The sequence below is a fragment of the Daphnia pulicaria genome, chromosome 8 (genome assembly GCF_021234035.1).
Source record: "Daphnia pulicaria isolate SC F1-1A chromosome 8, SC_F0-13Bv2, whole genome shotgun sequence".
Classification (NCBI taxonomy): Eukaryota; Metazoa; Arthropoda; class Branchiopoda; order Diplostraca; family Daphniidae; genus Daphnia; species Daphnia pulicaria.
The window spans coordinates 9,121,408-9,146,963 of record NC_060920.1 but is presented as its reverse complement, the minus strand read 5'-3'; the positions used below and the strand labels follow the sequence as shown (position 1 = coordinate 9,146,963).

General features: G+C 47.1%; 2 protein-coding genes across 7 annotated transcripts in view; both read right to left on the bottom strand.

Annotated features, from left to right (window-relative positions):
* LOC124310811 overlaps positions 1–15,464 on the bottom strand; it is a 32,898-nt gene extending 17,434 nt beyond the window's left edge. For 3 of the 6 annotated variants that reach the window (XM_046774826.1, XM_046774827.1, XM_046774829.1), the window contains exons 1-2: positions 11,237–15,451; positions 3,933–9,565 (exon numbers count right to left, since the gene is read on the bottom strand). In XM_046774826.1, the coding sequence (XP_046630782.1) occupies positions 3,933–9,221 (5,289 nt within the window). In that variant the 5' untranslated portion in view covers positions 9,222–9,565; positions 11,237–15,451. Of the gene's footprint in view, positions 1–3,932; positions 9,566–11,236 lie in introns of all 6 variants that reach the window. The other 3 variants (XM_046774823.1, XM_046774824.1, XM_046774825.1) reach the window with 2 other exon arrangements.
* Positions 1–25,556, bottom strand: part of LOC124310854 (tyrosine-protein phosphatase 99A-like) — a 691,797-nt gene that overhangs the window by 113,106 nt on the left and 553,135 nt on the right. The window lies entirely within an intron of this gene.

Here is a 25,556-nt window from a genome sequence, read left to right as displayed (position 1 = left end):
GCCAACGGCAACTATAAATCCAAATCGAAGCAACTGGAATTGTTTATTGATGTTCTGCCTCTGTTCTCGTTGGGTGGACAGATTTGACGACGCTGTCTATACGCCCAATAAACTTCCGCCTTTCTTTTTATTGTATTGAAAGTCGTCGTGGCGACGCGACGATCTCGGCGTACTTGGTTCCATTTTTCAATTCACTGTCGATGCGTCTACAGAATCAATATTTTATTTTAGCTGCCGCCTTGCTGTCCAATAACATTGTATACATGTCGTCGGGGGGGGGGGATTGATGGATAATTTAAATATTAAAGCGATCGTTATTTGAAGAATGCATCAGAGAATAGAAGAGCAGTCAACTCATGATCCTATGTGGACTAAAGTTGCTCAACTAAACTTTTTTTCCCCCACTGACCCCTGAGACTATTATCCGTGCTCCTCTCCCCGTTGTTAATGCCAATCCTTCCCACTGTTCAGTGTGCACTCCCTTCGCTTCCGTTTTCATCATTTAATATTATATGATCCCGCTTACACACACAAAAACAAAGCAAGCATAAAGGTAACTAAGTGAGTCATCCATCCGCACTTGATGACGGCTTGCATACATACAGTCTTTGCAGTAACCCAGGGCCAATTGTGCTGCTAAACAGCCTGGGCAGATTCCATTATCTAATAAAACAATAGCGGCACCTTCTGTATAGCGTAGTGGCATCCAACAATAACGGTAAGCAGCCCCCCCCCCCTTTTGATAGCCCCTTTAACTAAGTAACCGTATATTCCGTTAGTATAAAGCGGCTGAGTTGGCACAGCCGAAAGCGAGTTAAACGCGTTCGAAAATTCCATTAGGCAAATTGCAGTTAAATTTCAACGCCCTATTTATTTAACGTCTAATACCATTTTTTAGAGCCGTGGATCGGCAGCTCGGCGAATCCAGTGCCGCAGTAAAAAATAAAGTAAAAAGCTGTTTTCCCTTGCGACATCGCAATTTTGTTTCGGACGTAAAAGGAAAAAAAAAAAAGTTGAGCTTGAGATATAAAACTGATAGTCCGATACAATAGGGTTTACTTTGCTCCTCTCTTCCACCAATACTTGACATGGATACTTCCCTCCACAAAAAAGGAGATGGGAAAGAAAACACCCTGTGATCGACGGTCAATATTGAAAGGTTGGCAGTGCCCTCTTGGACACCAAATGAAGAAAAAAACAAATATAAAAGGGGAAATCCGACCTCATCAAAAAAGCCGAAAAAAGATAAGAGACGAAGTAGATGACGTCAGTACATTGATATCACCTGAGCGTGCGCGGTACCCTGGCAGATAGTACCTATACTACATACATACATATATATGTAGTATATATATACATACGTATACCCTTAAGACTTTATCGATCGTGGCATTGCCAGCTTGATGCTGCTGGGCAGCAGGAAATGCGGCGGCGACGACGACGAGAATCGGTTCTAAAAGTTCACCATGGACGACACGAGTTTTTGCCGACTAGACTGGAAAAGATTGGATATTGGGAAAATCTGAATGCAGTATTGACTAAAAAAAAATGAGCGCGAAATTGAACAAGTCCACGAAATTTCTCAGTCTGTTTCGGGTGATTGAAATCATCGATTGGGGGTCGACAATTGGACGACAACCCATCACATCCCTCCTCGTCGTGGACCATTTTCTATTAATAAAACGTCAGAATTTGATCAGACGTAACGTATGTGGACACACCCAGAATATCTATTTCTGTACATGTTTACATAAAAAGAAAGTATACGGAGGGACGACAAGGAAAAGGTTTCTCGAGTTGCCAGAGATCCATCAAGGACAGTTGGAGTCTTTCCCATGGCCATCCGGACGGTTCCTTCGCACTGTCTACTACTATACACCATCCAGTCTTCATTTCTCCTGGGTCGGCGTCGATGGGGGGAAGAAGGCAATTACCCAACTTCCAATTGTGTGTGTGTGTGTGTGTGTCTGGGTGTGGTACTATGTATATATTCTTTTTTTTTTTTCTTTCCTGCTACGTTCGTGCGTGCCCATTTCCTGACGCAAGACGACCTGACGCCGCTCATCTTCCTCTCATTTCAACTCCCTTTTTTCCCCCCTTTGCAGATCATCAGACATGATTCTTTACTCCCATTAACAACTTTCCTCTGTCTTGTCAAGAGATGAGTCTAGACAAGTGCTAAGAGAGCCCTTCATTCCCTTGACGAACAAGGAGGCCACCGAACTCGTTAACCCCCCGCGCGGTAACAAGAGTTTCAGCCAATGTTCTTTAAATAATCAAGTTGCGGACTTTCAATTTCTGAACACCGACACAATATCAGCCAGTTCACGCTAGGCTGCCCGTCATATTTTTTTCCCTCCTTTACTCTCTTTCTCTCTCTATAATCTTCATCTTTCAGCAGCCCCACAATGTGTCAGCAAATGGCCAAATCCATTCTATATAGATGGCTGATGTCGGGTGTCGTCTTTTGTTGTGTGTCGTGTAGGGTTTTGTTTTGTTTATACTCTCTCTCCTTCTTTCTTTTTATTTATGTTTTGTTGTTTCTCCCCTCGTATTTAGTTGGCGTCACAAAAGCTACGCACGAATGCCTGCTCAGGTTTCTGTTTTTTTGTCTGGATGTGTGTGTGTGTTTTTAGAAAGACTATTCTACCATTGGTCCATCCTTGTATATACATTCATCCATTGCGACGTCCGCATATAGTACTACTACAGCTCAGTTCGTATTGATCTCCCTTTCTGTGTCTGTCTGACACAGGCGCGCGCTATCCCGGCGACACCTTGCGAGCGCTGGATTTTTGTTTCTTCGATCGCTTCCCCCCAACTCCCCCAACTCCCATAAAAAACCTCAAGAGATCCCGACAACAAATTTGTGTTCTCTTCTCTTGATGGCGAAAGAAAAAGGTCGGAAAGCGGATCAACTTTGTTCGTTTTTGTCTAGTTCCTCGTAAAAGTCGAACGAGTCGAATAGTAGTAGTAACTGGCAGGCCATTACGACTAGCGGCGTGAAGAATAAAAAATAAAGAAAAAAAAAACGGAAAATACGTGGCATCAAAAGAGAGACGAGACTTAAGTATGATTACTTTCAGTCTTTCGCCATACCCTCTCTCTCCCCCACTCTTTTCGCTCGATCCTTTCCTGTGTACGTGTTTTGCCTTCTGGATTATCCTCGGGGGGTGTGAGAGGCTGTTACTTCCGAGTTGTGGGGTGGGGAGAGATAGAAAGAGAGAGAGAAAAGAAACCAACCGCCACCAAATCGGAAGGATATGAGCTACAGTGGAAGCCCACCAAGAGGCATTGCTATTCTTGTGCCAAGGGGGAAAATGGATACCAACAACTCCACTCTCTATTCGAAGGGATCGATAACGAGTCGATTTCTAGGTAACTCAAAGTATACAGTTACACAAACCAATTTGTCAATTCCGGCAGTCGGGTAACGTCAGATTACGATTGTCAGATACCGACACATTGTACGAAAAAAAGAAAAAAAAGGGGAGAAAAAATTTGATTACAACAAGGGGGGAGGATTCTAGTACATTTCTGGTGTCGAATTTTGTTATTTTTTTTTTTTTTACATTTTAAATGTCTGAAACAGAAATGCTACTTTCGGAGCGAGTGATTCTCAGCTCTTGGTGCTACCTAGAAATTGGCCTTGGCCGCCATCTTGGCATCGAGTGGATGTATCTCTAAAAGCCTGACTGCAGCGAGCGACTTGTGCGTCTTGTTGTAAAATTTAAGAGCTGGTCGAATAAAGTTACAGGGAGGGGAGGCTATGGATCGACCGAGTAAAAGATGGCTAAAGCAATAAATTATTCAGTATTCGGCGTGACCGTTACGTTTCGTTCCAGCGGACTGATGGCTAACGCCCAGGGTTTTTTTTTTGTTTTGCTTTTTAGGGGGAGCAGCACAACTCGAACGGGAAAAGTTTCTCTTACCGCCTCGTTATTCGTCGGACTGGTGGTCGCAGTCGTTGCAGCACCACTGGCCGTTTCGGCTTTCTTATCTCGCAGTGTCTTGACTAGTTTCCATCGAGCCGCGCTACCCTTGGTAGTCAGCGTGAGCATTTTACGCTGCTCGGGATCCAACGCGTCCATGTGATCATCGCCATCTTGGGTGTAGTTGAGACCGGCCTCGGCAACTTGTCCGGGGGATTCAACGGTCGTTGTTGCTGCTACCGCTGCTGCTGATGCTGTTGTTGTTATTGCAGTCGTTGGCGCCGCTCCGGCAGCCGCAATATTGTTCGCGCTAGTGTAGTAGACATCCGTTCCGAACGGCTGCGGTTCTGACGCTTCTTCGTTTCCGTCTTTGAGCGCCGTGGTCGAGGTGAAAAATGAAAAGACGGACGAAGCAATGTTGCTGGCCGTACTTCCGGCGGCTGACAGGATGTTACCGCTGCTTGGAAATAAGTCTGTTGTTGAACCGCGAGATCCGGATATAGAATGTCGGTTATTCGGGTAAAAACCAGCAGTAGCCGGCGCTGCAGAGGCCGCCGTTTCTATCGCAGCCTCGACCGTGTGTCTAGTTGGCTCGTAGTATTCCCGTTCTTTATTATTGCTCACATCGTACGGATAAAAGGGCTCGTTTCCGTCTTCGTTCTCGTTATCATCGTCAAAACTCTGATTATGGGGACTATCGGGTCCGCTAGTTTCGCCGGAAGAATAGTCGTCGTCGTCTTCGTCGTCTTCATCTTGCGCTTTAACGCTGACTTGTTCCAATCCCATTGCGGGTTCTTGAACAGCGAATCCGGCTCTATTTGGAGAACTGGTGTAAGCCGCCCAGTCGTCGTTCTCTTCTTCTCCCACAATGGGCGCAGGCTCGGCACAAATGGCCGGATCGTAAACGACTGCCGGGACGGCGTAGTCCCAGTTTTCTTGGGCCGGCGGCAAGTAGCCGTAGCCTTCGTCGGACGGGATGACCATCTCCTTGGCGATGGGTTGGCTCCTGTAGGCATCGATGGCTGGATAAACTGGAACTCTGGCTTGAAGTTCGCCCAAAACTGCCTGCATTTGGTTGTCGTAGGATGTTTGTTGATTGTATTGGCGAGCCGCTTCTGCCAACAGGTCGGCTCCGCCGGATTCCGCCCTGCGTTCCATTTCCTCCAGCTGCATCATGCCGTAGCGATACCATTCGTCATCGACGTCAATGCTGTCTTCCGTGCTCTGCCAGCGCGGGGCTGTCCGGTTGACGTTGGCCAACGGCCTTGGTGAAGCCGGAGCACTCTCAACACTTCCGGCGGGTCGACATTGATCCGGTTCCAAATAATCCGCAGGTTGAGGGTGCGGCTCAACTTGGACCGTCAAAGAGCATTTCGCAGAGTCATCCGCCGCAGTGCTGCAGGCATCACTTTGACTTCTCTTGGGGCTGGATTTGATGGCAACTTTTGGGAAAAAGATTTCTTGATTGTCAAACTCTTGCTGCTGGTCGTAGTCCCGTTGCTCATCCGCCGATAAATGGCGGGCCATGAAGTCCAAATTCAAACTGAGACTGAGACTCGTATCATCATCTGAACCGGATGGTCGACGCTCCTTGCGGCGATTCTCCGGCTGACTGCCGCCGCCGGATGAGACGATTGCAACGTCTGGCAGAGTCATCGCGACCGGAGATGTAATGGTAGTGGCAGCTGCTTCAGCTGCCGCCATTCGACGGTAGCGACCCAAGGCTCGGGAAGCGGCGAATTCTCCAGTGGAGGGACCACTTGGCCGCCTCGTCAATAGCGAAGGATCCGAAACCGGAACCGTTCCAGGAATGGGGGCAATAAGAGAATTCTCGGACACTCGACTCGAGGCGCCTCCAGTGGCTACTTGGCCCGACATTTCATCGTCCCAATCGTTGCCGGAATCGAAACCTTCGTTACAGTACGATACAAAAGCTCGACTAACGCCGTGCTCTCCCGAATGATTGCCGACGACGTCCAGCGTCCGAAGTGGCCGCCGAGACACGGTCGTCCAATCGTCGTTCGATTGAGGCAACGACTGGAGGCTTCCGGGTCTCTTGCCATCATTACTTCCTCTTCGCCCACCGATTATGTTTGTCAGTTGCTTCATCATTTTTTTGCCTTTTTTCAAGCCGGGCAGTGAAGACGTCCGACTGAACGAAAAGCGTTTCCCGTCGTCCGTCCCGCCCATTCGCCCAGTGCTTCCGCTGGCGCTGTGAGGCAAATGCTGCCGATCCATCTCCTGCATAGCGTCGACACCCGGCAAAGAGACGGAACGATTTTTGAGTTTGGGACGATTGAAAATTTGATTGACGGCAGTTCGAATTTTCTTGCGCGGGCTATTCCGCGGCTGCTTGCCGGGAGAGATCGGCCGGGAAGGCCCGCTGGAAGCAGCGATGGAAATGTATCCGCATTGTGACACAATCACCTGGCTCGAAGTGGTGTAAGCGGGGAAAGAGGACGGCGAATGGCCGAAAGAGGAGGACGATTCTTCTTCTTGTCCACTTTGACGACGCGTCTCGTAGGGCGATTGTTCTTCGTAATTAGGTAGCGGATTGCGGAACAAATAGACTCCTTCCTGGCTACCGTAAGCACTATGATTATGTTCCATGTAACAAGGCTGCTGCTGATACTGCTGCTGCTGCTGCTGTTGTTGTTGTTGCTGAGCTAGCGATGATGGCGTCTGGTAATAGAGATCGTAGTAATCGATTGATGATGATGAAGATAATTGCTCGGCTGGCGTCGTGGTTTGCACTAATCGGCCCGGTGATGAGAGCTGATGTTCCAGTCGTAGATTCGGATGTTGTTGGCGTTGATTGTCCTGTTGTTGATACCGTTGGCTCGTTATAGACGACGTCGGCGACGAGTGCAGCCGGCGCCTCTGTTTCGGAGAACAACCGGCCGATTTGGTCTGCTGGATATAATTGGAAGGATGCGATTCGAAATTGCGAACTAATTCATCCTGACACGGCTCGAAAGTCAGAGTAGGATACTGGAACTGTTTGGGTTGTTGCTGCTGGTTGAGTACGTTGGCGGGTTCTGGAACGAAATGGCCTTCGGGCAGGGAGCCGGGAGCCGGACTTGGCGTATTTGATCTGTAGTGATGCTGATGGGGTGCAGTCTGAGGGTGGACAACGCCTCGCGGGCTGTACCATTCATCATCCAGCGTCGTCGGCAAAAACGGGTTGTCAATTTCGGTTTCCAGCCACGTTGAATTGTTTCGAGATAAATTACACGGCGCCGGATGATTTTGTCGGGATCGAGGTCCATCTGGCGCCTCGTGGGGATGATGAACGGAATCGGGATAAGGATCGGCCCGTTGATTGGACCCGGCAGCTGGAAATGCTGCTGTCGCCACGGAACAAATGGAGCCCTGGACATTCCACGTTTCCGTTGTTAAATGTGGCTGAATTTGACTGGGCTGAGACCGGGAACGTGCGGAAGGAGAGGCTGCCGGTTGTTCGTACATCATTCGGCTGCTCGGTCGAGCGTTTTGACCGTCGGCGGGAGCGGGAGGAGGCGGGACCGAATTAATCAACTCGATTTGCTGTTGCGTAGATGAATGATGTCCGGCCAAGACCAACATTTGACTGGGACTGACGGGCGATCTTTCGGGGTCCATCGACGACCAATTGCCGCTGAGAGAAGAAACCCCCGAATCGGATCGCATCGAGTTGACTCGATTGACTCGGGTTGGTGATAAACTTTTCTGCGCTCGACGGCTGGGCGAGCGAGAAGCGCTGGGCACCTTATTAGGCGACCTCGAGCTGGCAGCGCTCAGATAGTTGCCCAAACAATTTGGGGCAATTTCTTCCGACACGCTCCTCGTTTTAATGATTGGTGTTTTGGTCTGCGGAGTCGGCGATTTCTGAGCCGATTTTGAGCGCTGGAGGAGAGGAGAAGTCGGGTTCGAAAGTTTGGCGGCGTCGTTGTCGTGCCCAGCAGTTTGCACTTCGATCGGCGTCCGTAGGTACGAAGAAAAACTGGGTGAAACATTGTCGGAGCTGTTGCTCCGCCCTAGATGTAGCGGATCGATATGTACAGGAGCTCCCACTATCGCCGACGAGGAACCGGGGTAGATCGATGGCTGTTGGGTGCTGGAAGAGTAGCCCAATGAGTTGGCTTTGGGTGGCTGAACTTGCTGGCGCTGATGGAGTCGCGCCGATTTCTGCCGGGCCGATTCCAGGAACGCCAGTCGCAGTTGTTCGTGAAGATCGTTAGCCGGATCAGCCGGAGCATGTGGCGTTACATGCTGCGGAATACTGGACGACTGGACCAGTCTCTCACGAAGCTCTTGAAGCCTCTGTGAATCCCTCTTCAGTTTGCGACTCACTCGTTCGATTTCGCGAATCTGTCTGGCGCAGTCCGAGGAGCTGTCCATGTTGTTCCTCCACATCCATTCATCGTCTTCGGTCTGCGAGTCATCGCCAAGGTCGTCCGGAGGCTTGGGCTTCTTGCCCTTGGACCAAAGGTCCGGCTGGCCACTGCCACTCGTCGTATTACTTCGCCTGTAATGACAGTAATCTTGAGCGCTAAAGACGTGGCCAATTGATTCCTCAGACTGGCGGGCGGGATCTTGATGAAATGGCTGCTGGCCGGCGGAGGCCGACTCCCAAATCATTCGCAATTCGTAGTCCGATTCGGACATCATTGACGGACTGTCGCGATGAGCCGAATTGAGGCTGCGATAAAACGCTTCGTCAGCCGACAATCGACTGGCCTGACGACTGCGACCCACCGACGTAATCGAGTAAGGGTGGTGCTGCTGCTGCTGCTGTTCCGACGACTCGAGAGAGCGAAGCTGGGCCTCCACTTTGGCGGCGAACCTGTCGTCATCATCGTCGTCGTCGCCCTCCTCTTCTTTGACGTGCGACAAATTGGGTCCATTATGGAGGTGGCCGCCCATGGTGGTGGAGTTGGCTTCGCTAATAATAGCAGAGGCGTCGACCGACGACGGCTGCTTCTCGTCCAGCGCTCCCGCGTCGCCGTACGTCCCGACTAGCCGGGCGATAGTGGCTTGTTGCTGATAGAGCAGAAGCTCGACCGTTTCCAACCTTTCCCACATGGCCAGATATTCGGTGGAGAGGAATTCAAGGATCTGCCAGGCACCGAGAAATTCCGCCTCTAACGCGCTGATTTTGGCTTGCAAAACGTCAGCGTTGACAGCTGCGGCCGGCTGCTCCTGACAACAAGAAGCCGTAGAGGTGCTGGTGGTGGCGGGCGGTGCGGAGTCGAGGGCGCAGCCGATGACAGAGGCGCAGTCGACTCCGTCTTTATTCAATTCCATCATTCGTCATGGTGTTGATGATCGGGGCTTATGGGTGTTCATGACCTGATCAGATTTTTCCCCCCTTCCTCCGTTCTTATCGACGACTTCAATCGAGTCGGCGGCCACACAGACGAAGAAGAAGGTCAACCATGACTAGTGCAACATGAGGCGGCCAACGCAACCGCATTACACCAATGGAAAATCGATCGGCTGCCAAGGGGGGGGGGAGGAAACGCACACAGGGCCACTCGAGCGATAGAGTCGTCTCTTTAGTTTACAGTCTTGTTGACACTTGACGTAGATGAAGACGACAGCGTAGATAATATTAACCGGCTTTGGCTGTCGGATAGGATGACATGGCGCAACTTTTGTCCGAAAAGGAGAAAAGAATAGAAGAAAAAAAAAATGTTGCAGAAAAAGGAGAAGAAATGCTAAAGATAAAAATCGAGATTGGAAACCAAATCATCATCTTTCTCTCTTTTTTTTTCGGGTGGCTTCTTTCCGGTTCACCAAAGAGGAACACGCCTCGATTCTTTATTGACTTTTCAAGGAGAGAACTTTTGACGTCTTTGCGACGATCAAATGAAATCTTTCCGTCATCTCTCTTGTCTCTTTGACTCTTTCGACGGGAAAAAAACGTTAGTTGGAAAAAAAAAAACTATTTTGGGGTTTTTGGTCACTTTCGATGTGTGTGTACTCTAGCAATCCATTCAAGCGAATGAATACGATGAGACACTGTCCAACTCGCAACTGTGGGAAACTCTCTATTCTGGCGTAATACTACAGACACTATAGAGAGAGAGACAGACACTCATTCAAATTCCAAATGGGGAGAAGCTGGGCGGAGCTGCTGTGCATAATGGCAGTAGAGAGAGAGAGATCTCAGCCCCAATGCGGAAGTTTCAATGCGCACAAAACAAACGACTAGGCGACACGACAGCATCCCATTTAACCTCTCGCGCTCAAAGAGAAAAGAAAAATAAATAAACATAATCAAAAGGGTCGGTAATGGTAGTAGTCGACTCGAATTTCGGGCACACGGAATGGGTCGAGCAGTGACGTTTGCTTTCATGAATTATTATCCTCTAACTGGGCGTCTTTTTGGCGTTTTGTGTGCAACCCACACGTTGTCGTGAAATATAGTGGAATGCATAATACGCCTTAAATCGCTAGTAAAAACAAAATAAAGAAAGAAAAGAAAACAGCTGATTGATAAATCTATATAAACCGTCAACCAGGTTTTTCTTTTGAGCCGATAAAAAAGCGATCGCAATCGGCCGAGAAGGCACGAAATTTACGAATCAACCGACGGGGGTTGGGAGTTTTATTTTTAGTGCTATACTTCCAGTAAAGTAGAGTTTGGATGGCTCAAAAAAAGAAGAAAAGTTCTTTGCTCAAAGTTGTGACACATGTTATTTTAGTTTTCTCTATAATGTCACAAAACATGTCAAAACTCGTTGCCTGTGATACCCTCCCCCCCCCCCAGACCGGACATGCTGTGTGTGTGTATTTGTGTGTATATGGCCCCGCGGACTGCTGCTGTGTTTACTAGGAAATTCCCGGACTTTGCTGCCACAATCGATCGGCGACGAGTTCAAGGAGAGAGAGATTACAAAAGCCAAACACTTTTAGCAAGGAAAATGGGCGAGCACACACACACACACACACACACACACATAGGGCAAGCAAGTTAAGGGACGTCCCGCAATATCAACAACGGCAGACGGCTAACATGACAAGATGGAAAGTCTGGGTGAAAAGCTTGCGTGCTTGCGGAAGAAATTTGAATGTGTGTGTGTGTGTATTTGCCGTCTGGTCGCTGATTCTTTGAGACATTGGAGGCAATTGAGCGCGGAGTCGAGAGAGAAAGAGAGAGAGAGAGAGAGAGAGCAAAGACGGCCGGAATCATCGATCCGTCCCGTGACGGGAAAGAAGCTTTATACACCCACAACCATCGTAATCAATATAAGAACAAAAGTTGTTGTTTTCACAAGAGCAAGCATCTCGTGAAAATTATACAAGAAAAATGGCAATACATTGCGCTCTGTCGACCCGTGAAATGTCTAAAAGTATTATCCAGTGGAGCAAGCGCAATTCCGGATGAGAATTCACTGAAACACATGGGGCGTCCAAGCGACGGTCGCGCACAGAACAGACGAAGGAGAAAACACACTCACACACACAGACACACAAACACACGAAAAATATTGGACACACACACACAAGGGGGTGTGTGAGTGGTCGTTGTCGTTATCTGACCAACGTACCACGACAGACTGCCGTGTTCCTGGCAGTGCGGACGGCGTCGCTAGCGATTCCTTGAAAGGGAAAGTGGGAGGAGTTTGTGTTCTTCGCCTAGTTGCGTCGAGACTTTACCAAGCGACTGAGCTGGCGCAACTCTGCTGCCCCCTTTCTCTCGCTCTCTCTCTCTCTTCGCCATCCGCATGCACACACATACAGTACACTAGACATCCAGCATAGTACATTGTATTCCAGGTCGATAACCGACGTCCCTGCAAAAGAACCCTCTATCTCTTTCTTACTACCCCTGGGGAGGGGATCCACCTCCTAAAAAATAAAAAAATAAATAACGCTGGATGGGATCATCAGCACTAAACTACGTGAGCAAGTTGGAAAAAATAACTCCTCAGCACAACTGTCAGATGCCGCAGTTTCGTGCAGGTATGTTTTTAAATATCACATCGACTTTCTTTCTTTCTCTCTCTCTCTCTTTTCTTTCTGGCATCCGCTGGATCACGATGACTTTAAATATTAAGGCCTTACAGAGGAAGTAGAAGAAGTATATTTAGACCGGAACCGCACTCTTTTTTATTTCATTTTTTCTTTTTCATTTCTTTTAGGGAGTCCCGCAATTGAAAGTCTTCATTGGCAATCACGAAAAGAGAGGTAGCAGCACGTTTGGGGTTTCGCCTGTTCATTGATATTCGTATTGGCCCTTGGGGTTGGTTGGGCCCGAGCCGAAAAGTTGGGTCATACGTACCATGTGTGAGGCGGAGCGGAGAGCGACTGTACATGCAGCCGGTGCAACAATAGCCAGTCTAACAACAACGGTTGCTAGGGGTGAAACCAACAGATTCACAGTTGCCTTTATCAATAAAACAACAAGTCCATCGAAGGCACGCTCGTGCGTGAGGGCTGGGCCCTTCTCAGCATCGTCCCGAAAATATACAATAATGAATTTTACATTTTTCACCAATCCCTGCGCTATTATTCCCATAGCCGTCAGCAGCTCTTCCACCGTATAAAGGTCTGCTGACGACGGCTCAGCGAGCAAGAGTCATCCATCTGACTATGAATTCATAGCTTGTCTAGTTTTCGAGCCTGGGGGGTAACACGGTTGGCTGCTGCGGGACGAAAATGAGCGTCACGTAAAGAAGAAATTCATTTGCGTTTCAAAAGGAGACCAGGCGCGACCCTGTGTTACACTATTACGTCAATATCAACACGCACTTTGCGCCGGGGGGGGGGGGGACATTGATTAAATCTATTAAAACCGAGAGGGGTAGATTCAAAAGGCAAATCGACGACCTTTGTCACTTGACTTTTTCTTCTGGCGCTGAATCGACCGACCTGTTAATTTTTAAAATGTGGCCGGCCAGGGAGTGCCTGCCCGTTTTAATAACGAATCTCAAAATAGCCTGTTCTGATGGGTCGCAATGGAGTCAGAAACTCTGTCATTAACGTTGCCATTAGGAAAGGGGGGAGGCTCCACGTTCCGTAAGCTGCTTTTACCGACTATCTACTTCGTGTGACGGCTCCGTGGAATAAACGATGATGACCAGCTTCCACCGTCCCCGTTAAATTCGCCATAACACGCAATGTGTTCCAGGAATATGGGGTCGAGAATTCTGGAAACCTTCAAGTTAAATAGAAAAAAAAAAAGATTTGATCGCTATTCGCCATTATTTGAAGGCCTTCAGTCTTTTGGGCAAATTCATCGTCTGAATGCATTTGACCTGCTTTTATACTTTTCCTCCCTTTTGTTTGACGAGATTGTTTCAAAGTTCCGCCTTCTTCCATCGAGGAAGGTTCAAGTGTTTGTGACAAACAATGGCCCCCGGCGGCGGCGAGAAAGGGGTCTGAGGAGAAAACTGGTCATCCAGATATAAAGTGGTCGGTAGTAGCCAAGGCCAGATCGATACGATTCCCAGACATTCCCAGATTCTTTCAGGATATTACACGAAGGCTTCGCTGGGCGATAGAGGGTAGAAGGGATCAATCGAATTAGTCTCCCATTTTAACCAGACAAAAGAATAAGGAGGAAAAAATTTCTATTGATTATAGGGGGGCAAAGCGGATAAAGGCGATGGCGGGCGAGGCTACGTCAACGGGCGTCCGGGCGTCTAGCTTTCTTCTTTACCTTCTCTATCTTTAGATATGTACACGTCCAGCAGCAGCTCTCCCTTTATGTGAACTGCGTGTCCCGCGCTGCGCTCTGCTCCCATGCTCCCATGGCCATAGGACCTGATTCCGACCGTGTACACCGCAACGTATAATGAACATACACACAGAGAGGAGAGAGAGACACGCGCGTTCGTGATCCTTAAATCGATAAGATTTTCCTCATCACTAATTCAAACCCAGCAAGAGTTTTTCCGTCTACTGGGATCGCTCCTTCTCTCTCTGTTTCTTGATTGGCTCCTTCACAATTTCCCTGGACAGTCTGCGAACGAGGCGCACGATATTGCGCGATCTGACTATGTGGCCGCACGTATACACTCCCCCGACTCTGTGTGTGTGTGTGTTAGTTGATCTGCGTTCAATTTGTGTGTATCCTAGTCTCGAATAGCCTTGGCTACTTTTGCAAATCGACAGAAATTGAATGTCGCGCTTGGATTGCTCGCCTGGCGATTGGCCCCGAAACGAAAAGGTCACGGTGCACATCATCCGGAATTGGGATCTCCAATATCCAGCAGTCTAGGACAAAAGGACGTGCACGAGTCGTGCGACATGCCATTATCTTGGAAAAGATTTCAAAAAAGGAAAAATAAAAATAAAAAAAGATAACATGGAAAAGGAAATTGTCGTGACAAGGTCTCTCTTCAGGTAACACTAAAATAGGAGCTGAAGACATGGCGTGATGCGAATATGGTGGGCGCTGCGACAGAAAATAAATAATGGCCGATCGGAAGATAAATCAAAAACCCTGTGCATTGTACAACCAAGTCTCTGTGCCATTCGATTTCTTTTCTGAGGCCTTTTGACCGCCCGTTCTACTACGTCAGTAGTAACAAATTGAAATCGATTATTCACGCCGCCGCTAGTTCTCGGTACCAAATATGTAGGGTGAAAGAAAAAAAATATATATAGAAATAAACGGAAGCGAACACGACTTGCAGGGCTTCCCTCCTTGTCACAGATTTCTGTTGGCACGAATGTCACATTTTCAAGTTTCAAATGTCACGCACAGAAGGCATATTCCTGCTCCATCTCACATCAATAGGCCTCAGCGAGTCCCCAAATGAAGATGAACGAACTTTTTTTATGCGCAGCTCTCATATGTGATCCGTTTAACCGGTCCCCACCGAAACAAAGAAATAGTGTTCGCTGATGTGTTTGTATTATTTTGTTGTTTTTCTTTCTCTCTAGTCTCTACCCTCCCCTTTCCTATTTTACAGTCTCCTTTTTGGCGTGATCCATTTCATATGTGTCCTGAAAGCATCTAGACATTTATTAGGTCATCATTTTCCCTTTCTTCTCGCAGATGAACTCCCTCCCCCATGGCACGGTTATAGAGCCATTTATTTTACTCCCACCCGGCTCGTCTGGGACTGCCGACCTCTGTACACAACCCATATATATAAATACACAAGAGTTCTTCTTCGCAGTATTATCTTTCTGTCTCACATACGGGTCTAAGACTCTGGGAAATTCATAATGGACTGGCAAGTATATATAATATATATATATAGGAGCCCAGCCTCGTATAGCAACAGATATCTTTCTTTTTTTTTTACCCTATTTCTCTCTCTCTTTTCCTTTTTCCCTCTTTATTATTATTTCGGTGAAGCAAGCACTTCTGCTTTTGATCGCCGAAAATGATGAATGGATTTCCGACTTTGATTTATTATTCCTAGATCCGGGTGGCGCTGGCGCTTGTGTGTTGTGTGTGCTCAACTCAAAGGCCAATGCGATCCTTTGATTTCACGACGATATATAATAGGTTTAATGCAGAAACAGAAAAAGAAAAGCGGAACAGAATAATAAAAAAAAAAAGATGAAAGTGCAGTGCGTAGTGTGCATGGATGTCTACGCAGACATGTCTAAAAAAAGAAAAGAAAAGCTCGACGAGCTGGGGCCTCTTTAACTGAATATGTATATATACATATATATATATATATATATATATATATACATAGCAGCTTTTATTGGTAAAGACCCCAAACACATAAACGTACAAAAGACTGAAAGAATATTTTTCCCTTTTTTTTTTTCAAAAATTACTTCCACCGGAGCATATTGGATTTGCCCCAAGTGAAGCGTTCTCTAACGAGGAGCCCAAGTCGTTGCTGCTGTGATTGAAACTCGCGGAGCAGGGGCCGCAACAACCCCCCGGGCAGCACAATAACAACATTGCCAAGGCATCCAATAGGAAAAAGAGTATATATATATATATATATATAAAGTCTTTTGGTGTATACGTCCTCGCGGGTGTTCTTTAGACAGAAGATACGGAGCCAAAAACAAAAAGATTGGCCATTGAAGACAAAAAACAACAGAGCCAGAAAAAGTCCGGATCAACGACTAGCCGACTACTACTCTACATGATAGGGAGCGTGTGTGCCTGTAGTGAAAATCCAAGTAGATTGCAGTTGAGGCAATAACACTTGCTACACAAAATAACCCCTCGCTAAAATATTGGCCTCACATCATCGTGAGCAGGGATTTTGGTGCGTACAAAACAACACAAAAGTCAACCGATATGGAAAACAATTGAAATTTAGGAGCAGCAGACAGGATTGAGAATCAGGCTGAAAGCTACTCGAAATTTCTTAGGAAAAATAAAATGAGTAAACGTAAAAGGTATGGCGTTATCATACGCCTAGAGTCGAGATTAATATGCAGACAAGTGGGCGAGGCCGCCGGGGAAGTAAAAGTCAATCCCCTCCCAATAAAAAAAAAACTCACGAAATATTGTTATATAGAAAAAAAAAACAATAAAAATCAAACATCATTTACTTCTTCCGTTTCGTTCGCACTTTAGAAACATTCGAAGCCATCCGGTTTTCAAAGGGCCTATTTTATTCAAGAACAAAAAAAGTCAGACAAATCGATCCGTAGTCAAATAGATTGCCGCACCCCCGACTTTCCTAGTATTCCCATTTGCATCCACACACGCGCTCGTGTGTCTGTACCCTTAACTTTCACTGCCTGGCCTTTATGTTTATTTAAAGATACTATTCCCAGATAGAATATACAGACAGAACGAATAGTCTGATGCTGCAGAAACTGGCTGCGAAGACGTTATCGATTTTCTTCCAATCACTCATAGACGGGGGGTAGGGGGGAAACATGGGAGGCACTTTGCATAAATCAGGCAGTCCCGAGAATAAGTTGCTGCCCATTTTGCACTCGGCCTGGCAGCATTTCTCGTCCTTCATCAACAAGCGGCCGTCTCTATCTTGAAAAGTAACTCTGATGGAAGCAAACTCGCCAGCGGGGGATAAAAACTACCGAATTATTCAAAGTTAATTCGAATGGAGAGCACTCGTCAGCCGGGATCACGACCAACGTAAAATCAACCTCCGGCGTGGTCTCAAAAAAAGAAGAATAAGAGCACAGACAATAAAAAAAAAGACGAAAAACGCCAACGAAAACAAGAAGATAAACAAACACAAAACATGGTGGCAATCGAGTCTCTCAACCATCTTCGCAATCCGTTTACAACCGCGGTTATAGCAAATTGACTTATTATGTAAATTTGGCGGTTGAGTTGGCCATCGACCGCAGACGTGGGGGTCTACACTGTCGTTCACCCTTCGTGAAAGAAGATTGGCACTTGACTTTTCATTGGCGTCTTGTGGTCTCTAGACGTCGTTGCCTTGTAACCACCTCATATCCCTCTGTCGGCGCGGGATGACCTATACACTGTTTACACACAGACACTCAGTTTTATGGGATCCTTTTAACCCTACCGATGTTGTGCAACTCTTCTATCCACCCTTTGAATTTATTTTTGTCGTTGTTTGCGTCTCCCAATTCTCACAGAAATTGATCCCATCATCGATCGCGGGACAGGGGCAAAGCAATTTGAAATTCTCATCTCTTTTGTGTTTGGTCGTACAAAAGATGACGAGATGCAAAAAAAAATAAAATAAAAATAGGAACTGGGAACAAAAGACCATTTTTTAAAAAACACTGAGCACGTCAAACTCGGCCGATGATCTAAAAAAAGTTTTTCGATGAAAAACACAAATAGAAAAAAAAAACTAGGAAGGCATCGGGGTGTGTGTGTGTGCGCGTCTTTAGCGTTCGTATTGTTGCTCGGCTCCGTCGCATACGTAATAGGATGCGTATACATAGGGGAAATCAATATAGGGATGATGTTCGCTCTTTGCTCTCTCTATCTCTCTGCTCTGTGTGTGTCTTGTTTTCTCTTGGGGACTCAGTTTGTTTTCTCTTCAATTTAGTTGTCGGCATCCGACACGACATTCACCGCCATTTTGATCGTTTCCTTCTTCTTTCTTATTTTTTTTTAATTCTATCCTTTGAATTTTATTTTTTTTTAGGAAGTGCAGGACAAGGCGGCGGCCGGATCGACTCGACGTCGTCAGCGTCTTCTTCGAGGATACACAATCACGGACCGTGCTTTATTGATTGATAAGAGAAAAGGAGCTACGAGACAGGAGCGCGCATGGGGGGGGGGGGGGATTTCTAAAAAAAAGGGAGACCAAGAGTTCAAGTACTGGACTGATGATCAAATGAGACGTTCATCATGACACGCATGCCCATGTAAGGTGGCTGAATGTCGAGTGGGTCCCACCCTTTTGACACGTCTCCAACTTTGTACAACCGTGAATCACAAGATGCCCTGTGAAAATTTGTCGTTCGTGAATGAAAGAGTGGGGGAGAGAGAGAGAGAGGAAAAAAACATCTGATTATTTGAATTGGCCCTGCGGGCGTAGGGGGGAGAGCCTCATTAAAATTGGAACTACACACAGAAAAAAGAAAAACTACAGCCAGCGATCCTAACCAACGGACAACTCGCTTTGTTGGCTGGTGGAGCCCATATTGCCTAATTACATTAGATGAGGGCCACTCCCTCTCTTCCCCCCGCCCTCCCTACGGCAGGTGACAGACGAGTCAATATGTGGTGTACGTAGACCTCTTTTTCTTTTTCCTATTTCTGTCTTGTAATACTCCTACACATCTATTCTCTTTAAGTCCGCCTTCATTCTTCGTTACGAGCGCACGGATAAATGAGAAAAAAAAAGAAAAGAAACTGCTCGTTATTTTTCCTGGAATGGAAATCCAGTCAATTTGCAACTTCCATGTGTGACACAATAAATAAAAACCCCACCCAAGATTATTATAATTTTTTTTTTTCGGCGGTGGTGGCAAATGTTCAGCCCCAAATCAATTTTGAGATGTATTGTCGATTCGTCACGAGTGACGTTTATTCCTTCGTCAACTTTAACAATAGAATACTGTAGCGTAACTCTAATTTGATTTTCTCTTTCCAGCGTTGAAGAGATGACGTGTTCGCCTGTGTTCATCGATCACGACAATAGAGGAGAACATGACGTAGATACACACAACGCGAGTGCAGAGAATACCCCAGCAACGACGACGACATATAGGTCTCTTTTGGCGCGATTGATTTATCACGAATGAAAAGGATGAAGGATTTAAAAAAAAAGGGGGGGAGAAAAAGTTCTTCATCCTCCCTCGCTCCTCAATATCCTTTTCACAGAAGAGAAGAAAGAGAACGTATGTCGTAATATCACAATTTTTCTTTTTTTCCTTTTTCTTACGAAAGAACACGGAAGAAAGTCAAATGTGGAAACGTCTGGAACGACACGAGCGGGTAGATTCTTGGCGATACACACGACTCGCCTCATTTTCTCTTATCAAAGACTAGGAGGAAAAGAAGAGTTTTTTTCCCTTCTAGGAATGGAGAACAAATAGGATCGTCTCCCATTTTGAAGAGAGAATCCGAGGACCGTCAACAATCAAGTCGAAAAGTTGTGTAAGCACAAGAGCAATTCTTCAGAAGAAGTCATCAACTCTATGTGTGTGTGTGTGTGTGGGGACCAGCCAAAGTGATGGGAAAGAGGAGATAGACAACTTGGTCGTTAGCTGCTCTGTGGTAACTGTTGCAAAAGTTGCAATCCTGCCGGAAGGAGACAACCGGCCACGCACTCCTAACGGGCCTAAGTCTAGAAATAATACAATGAAGGAGAGTCCACAGCAGCACTCTTACGACCGCCTACCATTCTACTCGACGCCTTTTTGCCCAACTTTTTTTCTTTTCTTTTTATTTTAGCCCACGCTATTCTTTTATTCAAGGAGGATCGACACGACGCCGTCTCTACTCTCGCATAACAAAAATTGCTTGAAACAAGAGTAGGAAGTGAGGACCATGAGTTGGATGGGGGGGGATAATTCTCTAGAGCAATAACGGCAAGCATAAAAATATAACGACCAAATTTTATTTGATTTTACGTTCGTCTTCGCCAGAACGGCTGATTAAATAATAGGCGACCCCGCCAAAAAATCCACCCGTCCGACCTTTTCACACTAATCGATGGCTGTGTATAAAGAAGGTTATACAACTCAACGCACACTCTATCTAAGTACAATGGAGACTAAATAAAAGAAACTGCTATAAATTTCTAGGCGAGCGAGACGGCAGGATGGAAAATAAAAAAAGAAACGAGTGTCACGGCCAGAAGTCAAAGGAGGATAGAAGATGGGAGGATGATGGAGAAACCTGTGGGGAGTCATCGATCCAAGATTATTTCTTGGCCCCTTGGCCTCAACTTAATCTTGCAGCTGGTCTCCTAGCTGTCACCCACGCACCCTATATATGCAACTTCGGACCCACCCTAGGGAAACATCTCAAACGATCCTTTTATACATCCGCATAACATATTCACGGGGCATCGTCAGACAAGCATTTGCTAGTCTTTTTCTTCAACTTGGTTCCACCTCGCCCATGTACCAACTTCAACTTCTTCAGAGACACTGTACAACAACTTGGGAGACGACCCAACTCAGAAAAATCGACCGAGAGAGAGAACCATCTGGCGGATGCAACTTCAACAAGTCAATGGAGGGGAAAGGATCGATTTGAATGAGAAAGTGGAAATGAATGGGACTAGCAAATTCGACTTGAATCTTTTTTTACCGCAATGTCCTCGGCGTGGCGTGAGCAACGGCGCTGTCGTTTACGGATGAGGATCGACAATCTCTCGGTTCGTTCCGTGATGGACGGCGGCCGAGTTCTTCTAGGGCGACGGCTAGCCCTCAATTCGCAAAGACCGTCATTCTCTAATTCCTCGCGTTCGTCTTCCTCTACGATAACGTCGTCGCCGCAACCGACGCAAAAAGGATCATCCTCATAGTCTCCATTACTCATCCGGCCGTCCATCACGCTGTCGGAGTGGCTAATGGGACCCGTATCTTCCTGAGCGGAAGAGGCAAGGCGTTGGTGGCGGAAGACGTCGTCGCTGTTGGACGAAGATACGACAGACGGCGTTGTCTTTTTACGAAGGATCGTCTCCAATGGCACCGCCTCGGCTATGCTGCTCGTTCCGCTCATCAGGCTCCGGTTGCTGCCGTACAACTTTAAATTGATCATGTCGCCAATGCTTCCGCCTCTCGTACAAGGCTCCAGCGGCTGTTGCTGCTGCCCGTCGAGCAACAAAGACCAAACTCTTCCATTTCTATCGCCTCGCTTGCCGGACGGCCCGTGCTCGCCGATAGTCAGCAAATCAGAGGAGCGGATGATCCGCTCCTTTTTCAACAAACTGTCCAAATCAGAGAGACTGGAGCGTCTCCTCAGCTGATGGCTGGGTTTACTATGGGCAGGACTGTCAGTATCTTCAACCATCGCCTTGTAGTCTACCGAAGGAAGCGCCACATCATCTTCTTCTTCCGTCTGCTGAGCCTCCGAGACGCTTGTCTTCGCACTGCTCGGAGGAAGATCAACCGGAATTGCACTGGTGGATTTCGCCGGAAAAAGCGAAGCTTTCAGAGAGGGAAATAACCAATCCATCTTCGTTTCAGTTTCTACCAGCAGCGCGCACACACACAGACACACAAAAAAAAACGTTGTCACGCGGGCAATTCAGAAAACTTGTTCAACCATCACTTTCAACGGAAGAGTAGAGAGGAGGGGGTAGAGTTTTTTCAGAAGTAGTCGGGGCGGTAGTTGAATATCATTTGGGTCCTGATTTGCTTAACGGCGCACGTAATGTGTATACAAGATCGCTGGAACGAGTTAATGAATGTGTCGACATACAGCGGGAACGTCGTCAACGGACTGAGAAGAAGCGGAAGCGCATCGGCGGCTTTTAAAAGAAGGAAACTCGCCCGGCAAGTTAGAGCGATACAACAAAAAAGGGGGGAGTTGGGAGGGCAGGAAAAGGGGGTGTTGACTACGGTGAGGAAAGAAAGAGAGACTCGACTTGATTAACCGAAAACCGCACAGCCCGCACACACACACACACAGAGAGAGATACACAAGTTCTCCCTGGAGCGCGCGGGTCCCGCAACAGGCGGTCGCATAGCGTCCGCATAAAATGGAACACGCCACCATCACACCACAACAACCGAACGCCTCACTCACGCTCATTTTCTCCGCCTCTTTTGGTTAGTTGTCGTTTATTTTTGCGGATATTGCCCTCGTATTTACACACACGATAGACTGGGTTAAAAGCACTTTGGTGTAATTTCGTGCCACTCTGCAGTGCGCTTATCAGGCTTCAGGTTTCCGTAAAATGTCGTATCGTTTCCGCTTAAATCTACCCGGCTGTCTACTTTGATTAACACAGTTTGGGGGTAAGGACATGGGCCGTATGAGAGAAGGAAAAAAAGAAAAGAAAAATGTTATGGGGTCGACAATGTAGGGCGGTAACATTTATCATTGTATTGATATACTTCTGCGGCTGTGTACCGCCCCATGTGGGCTTGAATAATGACATCAGAGTATCGCAGACTCCCGCTGTTGCAGACTGCATTCGACTGTTGTAACCAGGCGCACTATATACAGTCTGGCGGACCCGACCGCCATTGCACTTACACCCGGCGGGATTCCTTCGGCTATGAGGACCGACGTCGTCCTCTCTTCTCACTTCTTTTTATTTTTATTTTTTCCCCCCGTCTCTTCTAATCAATAATACATTACAAAAGCTGGCTAGCTATGTGTGTTATTAATTTATCGTCGTCTCTAAATGTCAGATTCCCAATAAGGAATGACTAACATTTTTAGAAAGAAAATTGCTTTCCAAATTCAATCAAGAAGCAGCGACCCGTGGTTATTGCAGTCGTGACAAGGGGAACTGTCAAGACTCAAAGGAAAAGTCAACGACATTCATTATTTAGCACAGAAGGAGGAGGGAAAAAAAATTGTACCAAGAATCAAATTCGGTACGCGCCAAACGGTTTTTCCAGTTGTTATCAAATTTCAAAATCTGCAGGTTTGATTTCAACAATGGGAAAAAACCATCATCTTCTTCCGGGTTAGAACTCTTTACTCTCTCTATTATTGATCAAAAAGGATCTGCATAAGATTCCATTTCTTCTTACATAAGGAGGGGGTTTCTGCCATCTGTTGGACGATTCAGATAGCTGCAGAAAAAGCGGAACCAACCACACACGACGGAACGGATGTAACAATGCAATATATAATAGAGCCTATTGAGTGTACGCCATCTAGTCTCGAAGATGCGGAACGGAAAAAGACGCTTGACAAACGACAAATCAAAAGTATTATGCAACCACTTCCTGGATAAAGATGAGCGTCATCGATTCTCCCGAGAGACGACGTCTGCACTTTGAAGCTTAGACACACGACGGCCAATGAGACTATTCCGGTTCTGAATAGCGACATCGTTATGCGCTGAAAATAGCATTGCCATCAAACCGTGTCGCATTACATCCACTGTCGTTCTCCAATGGATTAAATCGAGTGCATACAGCGACAGACGGATGATCAAGTCGGAACGCAATCCGCGGAGGAATCAACTAGAATTGAATTGAGGAGGGACTTACCATGAGTTGAGCGCAGATCTTGTTGAATGCCCACAGCCATTTTTGACGGGGCGTCAAATTTTGACAGGGGCGGGCGACTGGGGCAGGCGGCGCTGATATGACGGAATCCTGCGGCGGAGTCGTCGGCGGCGGCAACTGATCCAGCTGGTCGATCGACTGCATTCCGCCGTCGCCCATTTCATCCAGGTACATGTCCTCTTCTTCGAAGGAAACGCTTTTGTATTGCGACTGCGGTGGAAACGGAACTTGGGTGGCAATCGGCGTCATGTCGTTCATGTCCAGGCTGAGGTTCATTTCATTCACTGGAGTCCGCTCATCGTCGTACGAATTGTACGGGCTTGCGTGTTCACGGTCACGATCACGATCACTGCAGATGCTGGAAGAACGACGACGACGGAAGTGTTCGGCCCTTTCCCGCCTCGACTGCTGAGACATTTGACTTAAACGTGACTGGATGGAGCCTCGGCGGTGATCCAGCGGTTCGATCGTCGGGCCACTACCGGATCGGTAATCATTCATGAGTGGTTGGTCCTCCTGACCTCTGGAAGTCAACATGTCTGTCTGTAGCCGATCCAGTTCGCCCATCATCAGAGGAGATTCGCTGTTCATTCCGCCAAAGTTGCCTGGCATTTCCTGGCCGGTTGGCGTCGTGACGCTGGCTATGCTCTCCCGCCTTCTCACCATGGGCTGTTCGCTCTCGACGCTTCCGCCACTGCTGCTCAGATCGCCGTGATGCATCATCGTACTCCGCTTGGAGAAGATGTCCCCTAAAAACTGGAGAGGTTTGAGTGGAACTGCATCTTCCAGGATCGTTTTCATGATGGCGGCTGCCGGCGCTGTGATGGACGACGATTTCTGAGGTGGCTGCTTCTGAGGTGGCGGAGCAGTGGTTTTCGCCGGCAATTCCGGTACGTGATTGGGTTGCACCGGTGTCGTGTAATCGTTGGAATAGTCATAATGGTCCTGCTGCTGTTGTTGTTGTTGTTGGCCGTCGTAGTTCTGCTGAGACCAATTGGATGTGGCGTCTTCCGTCGAGTAGTTGGCATCGTAATTGGCGTCGTAGTTGCCATCGTACGAGTACCACTGGCCATCATAATAATATCCGGTTTCGTCGTAGTACCCGTAACCGTGGCTCTCCTTGCCGTCATCGATAACTGCGGCGCCACTCTCATTGTAGTTTGTCTGCCCTTCGCTGTAGCCGTAATTGTAGTCGTAATTGTAGTCGTATTCGGATGTGCCAACGCCACCGCTGCCACCGCCGCCACCGTCGTATTGCTCGTAGGTAGAATAGTCATCATAGCCAGCAGCTGTTGAGTAGTTGTACTGCTCTTCTGACTGAGCATCATTGCCAGTTGGGTAGGACTGGCGTTGATGTTGTTGTTGTTGGCCAGGCTGTTGGTAATTTGTGTAGCCTTGAGAGTATGCAGCCTCGGTTGAATTGTTAGACTCTTGTTCATCATAGAGAGTGGACTGTCTGGCAAGGCTTGGTTTTGGACCTAAATGTTTTCCGTTGAAGAAACAAATCAAGTTTTCAAATCGTAATCATCCTAAAAACTTACTAGGTGTGCTTGGCTGTATACAACCTTTGGCAAAGTTGGTTCGATTTTCACTGGCTGATCCTGAGCGCCGATCGGGACTGTATTCATCGTTTAAAAATAGGTCCAATTCGATTAAGAAACAGTAGAATAAATGAGTAATGTGTTAAATTGAATACCTGTCGTAACAGTTGGAAGAATTCTTATATTGCCTGTAAATGTGGAAAAAAAAGAGTCAGAAGAAAAGCACTTGATTTGATTGTTTTATAAGTACGACACTCAAAGGAATGAGATCATTCTGTGCTATGTTAAAACTTTTGTAGGATCTCCAAGAAATAGTGATTATCAATGTGTTAGAACCACGAGGTGCCGGTATGGCGGCAGGTCTGGTGTGTCTGTCGTCTGCATAGGGCTTAACAACGGATTTGAAAATTGAAACAAAACGAAAAGCAGACGACACTTTAACTAGGGGGAGGGGGAGGGGAGGCCCTTGATTTGAAAATAGAATAGGAAAGTATGTATTGACATAAAAATGCCAACTAGCCACTAGGAATGGCATCTATGCAGCACCCATTAGTTAAGA